Genomic DNA, 14,047 nt, shown 5'->3' on the forward strand with positions numbered 1-14,047 from the left:
CCGGCAAGGTGGCTGGCCGTGGCGGGCGTCGTAAAAGTAATACGTGTACAAATTTAAGGATCTCGCGCTCTCAACTCCAAAGGGCGGACAAGAAGGGAAGCTGGGCGAACAATGAGGGGGCGCGGCAAAAAATAAAGATGAGTGGTAAGAATTGTAATGATTCCCCGAGGCGAAATGGAAGAATGAAATTTGTAAAATGCAAAAGTTTGCCAGTGAAGAGGAAAAAAATGTCATCGTGCAGATTAGGCGGAAGGCGAAGGGAGGGAATTATCAACGCCCATGTGACAAGACATTTCCATCACCATCACTCACGGGCGCCCGATTGTGGGCGGTGATGCCGTGGAGACATTCTGCGGAATCACCCCCAGAAGATGTTGGAATGCTCTACATGAGGGGGTGAAAAATGTTGAATGACAGACAAGGGAGACCTTCTCCCCACGACAAATGTACGCAACTTTTTCACTTTATCTTCCAGTCCAGGAAATGTCACGGCGTTCGGCTCTGAGAGGTGCAATAGTGGGGAGCAATTAAGAGTGGAATGAGGCCTTGAAGTGCTCCAATAAAACCCAACACAGCCCATCCCATTCCGCCTAGTTTACTCCTAGAGGATTCTGACTTCTTGACGCTTGCTTAAGCAACGATAAATATTACATTATCATCGCAGTCAAGATAGAACTTTTGTAAGCAACACATTAAATCGAGCGTTAAATTGTTGACTCAAACCATACTTCTTCAATCCTTTCCCATAATTCAAACAAAATAAGACAGAAAATGAAAATATTTAGACATCTGCGAATATCAAATAGAAGATCCAAGAGAAAAACGAATGAAATCATTTATATATCATATATAGATACATAAATTATCCTTCAAACATAAAATAGACATTAAGAATCACACTTGAAGTTAACGTCATTTATCTACAATTGTATTTAGAATGTTTCTGCTGATGTACACTTCATCCAGAGACTCTTCCACCCTTGACGACGAACAATACCGCGAGCACTTTGGCAATTTTAGCGCGGGTACAGAGAAGAAAAAGAGAAGATTCTATCGTGTTCATTTTCATTTATTATTGTGACACACAGACAGTTATCATTTCTTCTTTCAGCTATAAATTCGTTGCCAGAAAAAAACACATTCCAAATACAAACAGTGCTGGGAAATGTTTGGGAAATCGTGTGTGCAAATGCATAGTTTCTGGTTATTACCATATAATGTTTCCATGGCCACCATATAGTGGCATGTGTGCTGAATAATTTGCAGAATTCACAATGATGCGGACGAGCAAATTTCAATCAGTGTCCATGCCATATTTTGCCATTCGCTGCAGTGATTCCGTTTTCGGCCAGCTGGGCGGATTTCCGGGTGGTTACTTTCAGATGAGCATCAGTCATCAGGCTGAGATTGAGTGTAGTGGTTTTGAAATGGAGCTCATGGGGATGATCCGAGTCCGTGCAGTGGAAATCATACTTGGACAGCAGCATCACTAATCCCACCTTCACCACAATCTTGCCCATCCGCTGAGCTGGGAGGAAATTGCAAAAATTGATTAATATTTCGTGCAGTTTTGAGCGTTTTGAACACGAAATTGGAGGTGTAACAATATCCGATCGGTCGCATGGAGCAATTTTGCACACTCCCAGTGAATTGTGGGAAGTGAGTGCGGATTTTGACATTACGGTTCAGCATCATCCATTAGTGGGTAGAGCCAATTCAGTAATTAAATACCCGTCAGAAGAGTGGACAGAGCTAACGCAATTACCGCGTACAAAAGGATGCACAGAGTGGCTTTATTGATCGGTTTCCAGCTAAACTCCCCATAGCCAAATATTAGTGCGTTCCATAAAACCAATTATATATACTTTATATTTTCGGCCAGCTGAAAACTTTTGCTGGTCACCCCTCAGCTCCATGTGGCACAGCGATAAGCATCACTTTGCCGAAACTTTGGTCATTTCAAGCTATGTGTGGGACTGATGTGGAGCCTCACGAGGCCATCGGGAACAGAGTCACTGTGAAGCCTTTGTGGTGAAGAATGGATTTTTGGGGCATATTTTTCCAACATTCTCCACTTTCCATTCAATAGCCGCACATGAACTCATCCGAGCAATTAATTAAACTTTTCATTTGCACCCACAATGGGGACACATGGCGACGCCGAGGCTCAGTTGCGTCGAACTCCATTCGGGGCGGTGTCATATGTTTAAAATATCAATTTGCCCAGTCGCACAGACGCCCATTTTCCGGGATTGTGGTCGCGAGACTGGGGATCATTTATTCAGTCTGTTTGAACGATTCCGGCCTCTCGAAGCACTGCAAAGTTCTTTAATTCTTCGCGGAGCGCCGAAACAGAAGGGAAATCGAAAATTCGCAAAGGACCAAAAAGGCCTCCAATGTTGACACAGTGGCAAATTTTTCCCCCTACAGCAAGTAATTGCCGAGGAAAGCCTCTCAATTTCTCCGTGTTGAACTTTTGGGGAGAAAGCCTCTAACACTGAACTTACTGAAACTTCTAAATTGATACTTTGGACTTTGGAAAAAAAATTGCTTTTGAATTGATTTCAGTGAGAACAGACGCTGAACATTCAAATAGGCGGGAGTTTCAATGAAATATTCAAGACTATGAATGAACTTTTCTGGCTTTCTTGAGGGCATTGTTCTGGCAAGTGCAGTGTTAAACTCACCAATGCAATTGCGTGGTCCATCGCCAAATGGATAGAAAGCATTCGAGACGAAGTCGTTGTTTCCTTTGTCGAAGCGGCTGGGCTTGAATTTTTCAGGCTCTGGGAAATACTTGGGATCCATGTGCAGCCCAAAGAGGGAAATGATGACTGGTGTGCCCTTCTCAATGATGCGATCAGTTCCTGGAATTGGATAGTCCTTCGTGGCCTCCCTGTTGAGAATTGGCAAAGCCGGATACTTCCTGATCGTCTCGTTGATGCACTTATCCAAGAAGGGCAACTCTTGGATGTTATCATAAGTGACTTTCCCATTGTGGCGCCTCAGCATGTCATCAACTTCTCGCTGCGCTTCCAAGAGAAGCGTTCGCTGATGGCAGAGTTCGTGAATACAGAAGCAAATGGTCATGGCAGAAGATTCACTTCCGGCAATGTAGAACAGGAAGACCTGAGCAGCGCACTGCTCGATGGACATCATCTTCTTGCCACCTGCAAGAGAAGAGATTCCGCGTCTGCTACATAAAAAGCCCAATGTTTAATGCTGCACAGTGGCCATCAGGCGCTATTAAGTGTACACAAAACCACTATTCATTCTCAATAACGCACAATAATAATCGTAAAATGAGAGAGTGATTCATATTCCTTTTAATAGCGAGATGCTTTATGAATTATTGACTCCCTTTCATGAGAAATGTTCATTTGTTATGGAAATGTTGTTAATGCCTATAAAAACAAGGAAATAAATTGAATATGTAATGAAGAGGAATTTAAGGGCTCTTTTACGGAGAAAACTTCCAGCTTACCATCCTCAGCTTTTGTCTGCCAAGTCTCATCGCTGGCTGAGACTTTGCCGGTGTTGCGCAGTTGCAGCAGTAGTTGCATGAAATCATTGCGCGTGACTGAGTTTTTCTCGCGATACTCAATCGTGTCTTTCACGAGATTTATCACGAATTTCCCCACGAAGGGCGGCATAATGCCCACTCGAAAGATCTCCAGGAGCTTTGGCACCAGAAGAAGTCCCACTGAACGAAGTGCCACTGAGAGGTTGTCTCCTTGAGCGATTTTCCCGATTTCTCGGAATTTATTCTCGGGATTGTTAATCGTATCAACAGTGATGCCGAAAAACACTGATCCAATGATGTCCACCGTGTATCTCACGGACAATTCAAACATCTCTATTATCTTGCCCTCCTTCGCCAAAGGATCTATGTAGTTTTGGAGTTGTGTCGCGGTTTCCATGATGGTGGGAAACATGTTCTTCAGTTTCCCGGATGTGAAGGTTGGCGAGAGGACGGACCTCATATGCTTCCACTTCTGTCCGGACAGAGCGAACATGGTGGCGGACAGAGGGTCGTTCTCTTCGTCACAATGCACTCCGCGATCGTAAAAGTACTCGAAATCCGACGAGAGGATGCTCTTCGCGAGATTAGCATCGCGAATAAGGAGGGCAGGTCTGAAGAAGAGGTAAATCCCGACGAAGGGCTCAGTTGATTGTTTGTACAGCTCATGGAGGCAATTTCCGAGGGACAACTTCTGTCTCACAGTGTCACCGATATTGCCGAAGGGTATCGAGGGCGTCAAGTGCGGAAATCCCTTCCTTTTCCAGTACAAAAAGGTGTTTCTGAAGAACAGATAAGCTGTCCCCAGCACGACGCACAATAATATTAGCAACATGCCAAATAACACTTCTGCACACAACTGGAGAGGAAGTTTCGTATGAATCCAACTTATATAGGCTGAAAAATGCGTGAAATGCTTTATCAAGGTGACTAGGAAAACTTATGAGTCAATAAATAGTAAACAGAAGCAAGAAAAAAATGTGTCTCTCAAGTACTTTCAAACAGGCAATGAATTGGTATAATTTAGTGAAAAAATACCCTACACTTGAAACTCAATTGACACTTTTTCTACACTGATTGTATGTTTGCAAGTAGTTATCTTGCAGATAACATTGAAGACTCTGTCGTGCGTGTGGCTAAAATCTTGTTTTGGTCTTTTTTGCAGCGACGATGGCAACGACAGTTCAACCTGGGCTCAGATCGGGAGGTAAGTGCAACTCTCTAATGAATTTGCTACTGTTATTTCGCTGTGGGAAAACATTGGGAATAAAAGTTTCGAAAGGGGAGAAAAACAGCGTGCAGCATATGCTGCATTGCCGAATCTCGCATCCCTTATTTTGCCTGGGAGGAACTTTAAATTGAATTACCAGAGACTTCTGTCGTTCGTTAGTCACTGGTCTGGTTGTCAGACGGGAAGTTAAGTGACTAGACTGTTTTCTTATCATCTTTGAATCAATATTAGCGAGGATAAAAACACTTTGTGTATCAAGAAGTGGAGCATAGTTTAAAGTGAAGCAGTCGAATGTTTTTGGGTTAACAGATCAAATTAGATTCCCACCACTCAGCCAAGAGCCCCGAAGGGGTTGTGTAGAAAATTTCACCGCCCTTCTGAAGTCACTTCACACAGTGAAGATCGAAGCTCAGAAATGTCGACGGGAAGATGATTTCCGTCACCTCCGGACTTTTTCTCTTCCCAGCGAAAAGAGTAAATTGCGAGTGGCGGTGAAGTGAGGTAATACGATCCATTTGTCATCTGGAGCGTAACACAATATTTCCCCTTTTTACATACTCTCTCTCTCTCTCTCTCTCTATCTTTCTAAAGTGGAGAATCCCGTGAATGTCGCATCAAATTGGACCAATTGCTCAATGGTTGTGGAGGATAAATTTTGCGAGTGATTTCTTATCCGACACGCCAGAAAACTCGCAGCTCAAAAAGTGTTTGGGTGACGAAAAGTGGCAAGAAGGATGGGATTGTGCCAAAACAATTTTTCTTTCACCCCATCACTGACATGAGAAACTCAATATTGCCGTCTCTGCACAGATAGAGGGCATGAATGATGCCATTTCTCGCGACAGAGTGTGTGTCAAAGTAACACGTCATGCAGCAATGTAATAATAATTTTATTGCTCCAGTCATAAATTATAATTCCCTGCACTTGCCCGTAAACACCAAATGCTATAAATTCACATGCGGAAGTGAGAGACGATGAAATGCGGAATTCAACAGAATATCCTTGTCAATGGAAGGGAACAAAAGCTCATCTTAATTTTGCCACCTCCTTTCTCGGGGCCTTTTTTCCCTGCTTCCTAATTACGGCTGAGGAAAACGTCGAGTCCTTTCTGCCAGTCCCTCTTTGGAAGGGTTTTTCTTTCTGCGTGGGTTTGGGGAATGAAAAAGGATTAAGAATGCCGGGTGATGGATAGAGAAAGAGGGCTGCCAGTACAATTTATGCCCGGTGTTCCACCCTTAAACATATCATTAGGAATCTTTGGGCGGTTCTTGGAAAATTCACAATGGAATTCTCGCAAGTGTGACTTGCTTCCATCTGGTCAACATTGTCAGGTCGGCGAGGGAAGGGAATTTCAAAGTGATGGGGTGAATTCGGCACTTTTCTTCAAAAGAAAAATGTATTTTTGGAGAGGAAATACATATTTCGGCAGATGACGTAGGGGAGACAAGGCTTTTTCGAATAGAATTCTCACAATTGATTCGTCAAGAATGACTCCTCAATTCAGCAATGGAAAAATAAAGTAATTTTAATGCTTTCTCGTGGAACAATCCAATACTTTTAGCCTTTTTTTGCATGAATAGATCGACGTGATAGTAATGTGAATTCAAATTACCACTTACTGAATTACCATTTCACCCAGTTTTTGTCATTGTGGTGAACGTAATTTAATCGTCGGTGTTGCAATTTTGAAGAATGCAACATTAATTTCTTCTTCCTCGTCTATTCAGCGAAACAACGAGTGGCTCTTGATGAAATTGCAAATTTAAAATGCGTCCCGCGCCAAAGTATAGCTTCTTGCTGTCTGAGGAGCAAAAAGAGGCATTCCTGAGTTGGATGGAAATGACAAAATGTTCACAGCGAAAGCACGCCCGGAAGGATGTGCTAAAAAAGCACACCGTCTTTGTTCATGGCTCCTCGTCGACCCTCCGAGGCAGCTCTATCTCGGGGCGGTCGCCTTTTATCATGAAAGCTCGGAGACAGAATCATTTGCGTCCAATATCCTTGAATCAGTGGGAGATTCTCGAGTCGCTGGGTGGAATGAGGGCGCTCTGGATTGATATTCTCCCCCCGTTTCTCCTGCATGCCTGGCAAAAGGCTTGGAGAAAGGTGTGTGTGTGTGTGTGGTTGGATTTGGGGCATCCATGGCAAGAACAATGCCGTTCCTTTCGCTCTGAGGAGGCAAATCTTGGTTGGGTCGGTAAATGAGAGGCAAATATAGTGCAAAGTTGTGTCAAATGGGAAATATTTCGTCTACCACCTACAATTCCGCAATTTACCACCTAAATTGCGACAACTGCGAAGAGATCCAACCCCATTCGCCACCCCTTCGTCTTATGTAAATGAAAGCCGGGCGGCAACACACTGTGCAAATTCTCGGCGCCCAGAAAAGGGTTCAGTCGAATTGTAGGATAGACAAATTTTCACACAAATTGAGTTTCTCTACTCATTCCAACTCATGCTTCACCAGAAGTTTTGCTAGGCAAAAATACAACCCCAGCAAATTCATAATTTCAAATGGTGGCAATCTCGCAAAATGATTCAATTGAGAGGAAATTTTTCTCAAATTAGAATTAGTCTGAATACAGAAAGAGAAAACTGCTCCACGTTGCTGTAAAATTCACTTTTCTCCAAGTGTTTTTCATCCCTTTGACGCACTTTTGAACTCTCTTTTTGTCAGAAAAGAATGAAATTTATTCATGCGAAAACAGGAGGATGAAGAAGTCTTATCGAAACTGATAAAATTATTCCTTCTTGGCAGATTTCGTAAGTTTGTCTGATACTTTTCACCCTTTTGCCTTTTCCCATCTTCCCATTGACTCTATTTGTTTTTATTTCATTAATTTAACTTACACCATTCGACCCAACATATTCCACGCGAGGCTCTCTGTGGAATAATAAAGAGCCAACCCATGGCACGTGATGAAGTTCGCCATGCAAATTTTTTCGGCCAGAAAAATAAATAACAATCCAGCGGGCATGATTGGATGGCGAAGGAGGAGAGCTTTTTAAAAACAATGAAGTTGTTTTCCTCCCCGACCCACATTTCAAGACGCGCACAGTCCTTTTGATCCCTCTCCAGAGCCACTCTCGCCCCACTCCTCGGGGTGGAGATGGAGAAAAGGGTTAAATTAAGCTGTCGTCCAGACCACGTGCTGGCTATACATTCGCCATGAGAAGTAAAACCTCCGTCAACGAATCAAGCCTCTGAATCGCCAGACAAGAGAGCAGAGAATATGGAATTAATTTTCATGATTGATTTTTCGTCTCTATGGGAGATTTCAAACAGTTCTCACACCATCGGAACGTACAGGATGCCAGGGTAACTGAAAAATCTACATTTCTGGTCGAAATTCTGTGAATGAATAGCATTGTGGATTCAAAAATTGAATAAAATTTTGATTTTGACTGAAATTTACTGAAACTATTGTCCGGATTTATTCTCACTTCTATTTCCGAGCTGTTTCATGTGAAATTTATCGATTTATACATTACTAATAGTGCAGATTTACAGAATGCTTTGTGGGAAATGTGAATTTTCATACTATTACGTTGACCAAGTGATTCGTGGGTGATTAAGAATTGAGTAACCAATGACCGGATGGGAAACCAAACCTGGAAACCAGCTCAAAATTACTTCCCATTTCCTTAAAATAAGTTCATATAGCGCTTATTCAAATCTCGTTTCATCTTTCATTGTTACTTTATGAAATTTATCAAAGAAGCTTCCCTGCAAGAGCACTTGATTCAATTGAAGCTCACAGCATTGTCAACTTTTCCAGCGAGTATGAAGATCGAGTGGGTTTCGCTCATCCTTTTGGCAAAGAGCTGAAGAGTCACACGAGCTGTCGCATCGTATTTCCTTTCCACCCTTGATGAGTATGTGAAAATGAAATTTGCAAAGCGACGAATAAACTTTGGACGCATCCCGGAAATTGTAAGCCTAATTGGAAATTTCTCATCGCATCAAAATGATGGCTTCACGACGCCTTATCTTCATCACATGTGAATTGAATATGGATTCAATTAAGTTCCACCCATTTTGCCCAATCCAATAAATCTCTCAAGCGGAGAGCAATTATTCTTTGGAAAATTTTCAATACAACCCCCATGTATTATGGTGAACAATTCTGCGGAGCTTTCGGAGGGCTTTTTTCACTGGGCGCTTGTTTGTGTTCCAACCCACTGTCGACCTCATGCGTATGCGATTGTTTGTGACCAGACACACTCACCCACCCTCTGTCATCGCATTTTTCCAACCCTTCGCAATTTGCCATTTCGGAGAGTCTCATTCTATACCTCAGACACGATAAATAACTAGCTGGGCGAAACGTGATACGGCTGCGATAGTGGAAGATAATGATCTTTCGACTATCCATGATTTGTCAGTGTCGCCTTTAAGTTACGAAATTTGTCTGCAACGTGGAAAAGGCGCTTGTGCAAAATTAACGTCGAAATTCGCTGGAAACTTAATCCATAAGCGAGGATTTCTTATAAACAGAACCCTTGAGGATGTTTGAAGATATCGCTACTAATTAAATTGCGCATCTATTAGACACATGCATATTAATTTCAATATGAAAAGCGTATAATTCCTCAAGGGTTGTTTAGCGAAGAAAATTTTAATTAAAACATAAGCAGTAACGCTGAAAACGCGCTGCAGTAGCAATTTACAATGCTCTGGTTTGTTATGAATATCATCCATTAAACCCCTGTTCAATCCACCCCCGAGTTACTCAACCTTGCCGCTCGACGACGACGGGTGAAAGCACACGAGAAGAACTCCAGCTGCTGCTGCGATGGGATTCCCACGCAGACTCTCACACGTGAAGACACCTCGTAAATTTCACCACGACCCAGCTTCTCAACCCATTCATATCTTCCCACTCACGCTGTATCTCGCAATCTTCCGTCGACATTCCTGTGACTTATCGCTGCTCTCTTGCGACTCTCCCGAGGACCGTAAATTCATCTCACGAGGGTGCTGATGAGCTCTCCTGCCCGAAACGCAGATTCTTTTACTGCCTCACGTGGATGCCGTGTGGCACTTCCCGTCCTCTTTGGCGACACCGAGCGCACAGGATTTCTCTCGCACACACACACGCAGCCTCCCGCAAATCCCCAGCCGCCTCGCCATGGGAAAGTCAGTGAAAATGAGAGCAGAAGACAAGTTGCTGAGAATTGGGTGAGAAGCAAGAGCGAGAGAGAATTTTCCGCTCGAGCAACTCGTCGCCGCTGCCGCCGTTGTCGAGTCATTTGCCGCTTCAGAAAGCACTTAGCGTAACTCGAAAAACATGTTATTATGGTAAACAATTTTTGGCACTATTTTGCAATTTTTCCTCTCAATTTCACTACGAAAACACCCTTAAAGATTCCATTGATGACATCAATGTGATTTTCCCTACTGATTCAAATAGATTTATATTGAAATTTATACATTTGCACACAGATTCCTGCATTGTCTTAGCAGAAAATTTTCAGAAATCATATTCCGTATATACTGAATGTGTTTAGGAAGTATCAATGCTATATACGAGTGGGCGGAGCATACAAATAGGCGGGACTCGTCGAACTCCTCAGTCACTCATCAAAATGATGTTGTGACTATTTTTCAGTGCTTTCTTTATAAATGAATGTTTTTGCAAATCGAGAAAGGGTTTAAACGGCAGAATATGTTATCTTGTTTATCTGAGGACAACATGTCCTGTCCAGTTGTAGTTTAGCAGCCAAAATTCGGGTTGTTTTGCTGTTTTCCTCCCAATTTCATTGACGATGTAGCGTGTTTACGCGGTGGGAAGCAGGACCGATTCCTCGTCGGGCCATCGACTCGGCGCTGTCGGTGCAGTGGTCCATGGGATGCTGGCGCCACGGAGAGGCGGCCGCCGCGCGCCGCGACGGCGTAAAAATAGAGCTGCTCTCTCTCTCTCTCCGTGTCGGATGCTGTGCTCCAGTTGCACCGTCGTCTCGCTGACAGTCGATGACGTCACGGCGAGAGAAGCACACCCACGAGCTTTCACTCCGGGACTCCTGTCGCTGGAGTGGAGATAATCTCTGTGTCGGCCACATCCAAGTTGTCGCGCGAGTGAGGCGGAAGTCTCTGGCGAGGATTCACTTGTTACATTTTTTGCCCGCCCCCCCAAGCCACCCTCGCACTCGTGCTCCGCTGGATTTCTGTGCGTGCCGCCGAGGGTTTGAGGCGTCTGGTTGACAAGGCGGACGGACCATGAGAATCCGCAGTCTTGGTCCAATAATTCATGCTCTTCGTGCATTATTGAGTTGTGCACAGGGTGAATTTTTGCTGTTTGTGCCATAGTTAAGCGACATTTTATTATTACATAACGGAAAATAACTCAACCCCCGTGTTAGTGAAAATTTCATCATTATTGCCTTTATTGCTGTGCGCCTCCCATCAGAGTGATCCTCGTATCAAGTGAATGATGAAAGTGCGGATTTACGAGGCTCACGGACTCGTCCATTGATTCCTTCACACTGTGCAGTGCTCGGGGGTGGCAAAGGGTGATTTGCGGCCGAGAGACGGACCTATGAAATGGCACGGTAGGGATTTGGTGGCGCTGAGAGCAAGGCAATTAGTTTTTGGACATTGCAGTTTATTGTTGGTTTCACGATCTCATCATTGTGGTGGATTCGGGAGTGATGTGTCCAAATTGTAATTCAATTCGCATTTGCCAGCCATCAAGTTCATTAAATTGACTCCAGAGCTGCACAGAGACACTTTGTTGGATCACTTTTAGGTGAGAATTATTTCCCGCAAAATGTTTCCAGGAAACTCTGCGTGTATTCCCAGTGTGTGAACTGTGAAAAGCAACATGAGGAAAATCCTGCGTTTTTCCTGTGGCCTAATTAATTTATGCTCAATAAATCTGCGATAAAAATTCTTTTACACCCACGACATTGGTTATTAAAAATAAATCTGTGTCTTTGAGGGCAAAAAAGCGACGCGAGAGTCCATGAAGGGCGCTGTATTTTTAGCACGTCGAGGAGTGAAAAATAAATTCCGCATTTCCACCCCCTCAACATATTTCATTGCTTAATTTAATGAATTCCCCAACAGCGCTCCCGCACTCTCCACACCGCCCACAGAAGTGTAGCTTGGGCAGAAAGCCACATGAGAGACTTGAATGTGTGGCGCGCGATGGACTAAAGCTCCGTATATGAGCAATCTCGCGGAAAAGTTCCCCCGTCAAGCTATTTACGTGTGCAGATAGCATGGTCTATATTCGAAATGGGTATTCACAGTCTCCTCTCGCGCACAAATGCAAATAATATTTCATTATGGGTCATTACCCCATAGCAGAACATCACACTGCAATCGCCATCACGGCCGAGAAGGTGTAGTAATGCGACGGGAGGCCGTTAGACTACATCCTAGATGGGCATCCGTGAAGAGCACAGCCATTATGAGACGCTTTCCTCCAGAGGCAGAAAAAAGCTCTTTCCTCAGCACTCATAAAGGCTGTATAAAGTTGAGTTTTCCCTTAGGAGCCACTCACGAGAACTAAGAGGAAGATTCAAATGTGTTTGCAAAACGAGAATGAAAGTTTTATCTAAGAAAAAAAATTGTTGGCCTTTAGCTTTTCCACATATAAGTTTGATATGTACATTTATGAATATGTGAAAACTAACTGAGCTTTCACAAAAATTTGCACACTGTATGACTTGGCTCCCCTCATAAAGAACTCGAAGGAATTAATTAACGCAAAGTTCTAATATAAAATTAGTAAAAGTTAAATTGTTAAACATTTCCGTGTATATTTTAGTGTTCTTCCAAATCGAGGGGTGAATCGAAATTTGCCGAATTTACCTCAAATATCTTCCAATCGTTCATTGGAAGTGTAATATTGCTCTAAATTATTTTTTTTCTAAATGCTCTAGTTGTTTTTATTGGTATTTACTGGAATTTTAACTTAAAAAAATATTATTTTTAAAGTCATTTTTAATAGACTTTTCAATTGAAAAAAATTAAAAAATGTGTCAAATGGTTTTTTTTATTTAAAATCTAAAAATAATGTTAGCATATTACTCAAAGATGCGTTTTATGCGAATGACTGTAGTTTGAGACAATTTTCTTAGAAAAAATGTACGGCGTGAACAATAAAAAAATCGATTTTTATAGTTAAGGCCATAAATACGAATCCAAATTGATTCTAGTCATGAAACAGATCAAAAGCTCTTCAAAAATGCATGAGTTTTTCAGTGAAAAGTGAGCTTTTCACAGTTCTCGATTCACCCGTCGAAATGTGTTAGAAGTGCAAGTTGATGACTCCGAAATAGACTTGAAAAGTGCTTTTTACTCTCACATTGTTATTGTCTGTTATTTGACGTCTGGGGCTGCGCTGCCGCTGCACAGCGACTAGAGCAAATAATAAGTAAATGTGTGTTGGACAAATATGTGGGGTGGTGAGAAGTGTTTGTCGAAGTTGGGATTGGCTGGAGGAGAGACAGAAAAATGTTGCCTTTTGTACAATTAACGATCTCTTTATTGCACCCGGAGTTGTTTGACTTTTTTCTCTCCTCCAGCACTCCTAATGTCTCTCTTTCATGCTCACACTCCTCCACCCTTGTCCATATTGTCGTAAAAAGCGATGTCCTGACATCTGTTTTTTTTTAGTGCCTTCATATCCACTGCTGAATCCTCAGTGGGGGCGCCTTTTCCCAACTCAAACGTCAAATAATTCAGCCCTCCGGATGTTCCACTCATTTCTCAATGTCCATTTAAAAGTTTTCCCATGAGCGCATCCACTTAATTTCCCATTCGACAGTCTCTAATTCCAATCACAAACACCCACTTCCCGGGTCGTCCTCTGCGTGTGCCCAACCCGATGGCCGGTCAAATACAAATTCAATTATGTAAAAAGCATTATTCGCCCATCCCTGGCAAATCCACCTCGGGCGTATGGCAAAATTGTCAATGGGTGACGCAAAAGAGTGCCCGAAGTGTCGCACGGACGGTGGGAAAATTGCAATTCATATTGTATGTTATTAATTGACTTGGAGGAAATTAAAGTAAAATTGCGCCATTCCACACTCTGCACTGTGCCGATATTCGCTACACCATACAAAATGCATTCCATAGCGAGGAAAAGCCCCGCGGAAGAATGGGAAAAATAACCAGAGAATTTATTCAGTCATAAATTTCCATGCAAACTGATCGCCTTGAACGGCAAAAACTACCATCAGCCATAAAAGTTGAAGGAGAAAATGATGGAGAACATATCCGGTCAATCATTTCAGTGCTCATAGCGTTTCTCTCCTTATCATGTCCATGAGAAAATGGAAT

General features: G+C 42.9%; 2 protein-coding genes across 2 annotated transcripts in view; one reads left to right on the forward strand and one right to left on the reverse strand.

Annotated features, from left to right (window-relative positions):
- LOC132259266 (uncharacterized) overlaps positions 1-14,047 on the forward strand; it is a 43,150-nt gene that overhangs the window by 3,321 nt on the left and 25,782 nt on the right. The window contains exon 2 of the mRNA XM_059756828.1: positions 4,686-4,727. Coding sequence (XP_059612811.1) covers positions 4,686-4,727 — 42 coding nt within the window. The remainder of the gene's footprint in view (positions 1-4,685; positions 4,728-14,047) is intronic.
- On the reverse strand, positions 1,049-4,380 carry LOC132260236 (probable cytochrome P450 6d4). The gene is made up of 3 exons (XM_059758232.1): positions 3,485-4,380; positions 2,688-3,170; positions 1,049-1,528 (listed from the first exon to the last, which is right to left on the reverse strand). Exons 1-3 carry the CDS (start codon positions 4,353-4,355, stop codon positions 1,299-1,301), a joined length of 1,584 nt encoding a protein of 527 aa, XP_059614215.1. The 5' UTR covers positions 4,356-4,380; the 3' UTR covers positions 1,049-1,298.

This window comes from Phlebotomus argentipes, unplaced genomic scaffold, assembly GCF_947086385.1.
Source record: "Phlebotomus argentipes unplaced genomic scaffold, Phlebotomus argentipes genome assembly scaffold_18, whole genome shotgun sequence".
In the NCBI taxonomy this organism is placed as follows: Eukaryota; Metazoa; Arthropoda; class Insecta; order Diptera; family Psychodidae; genus Phlebotomus; species Phlebotomus argentipes.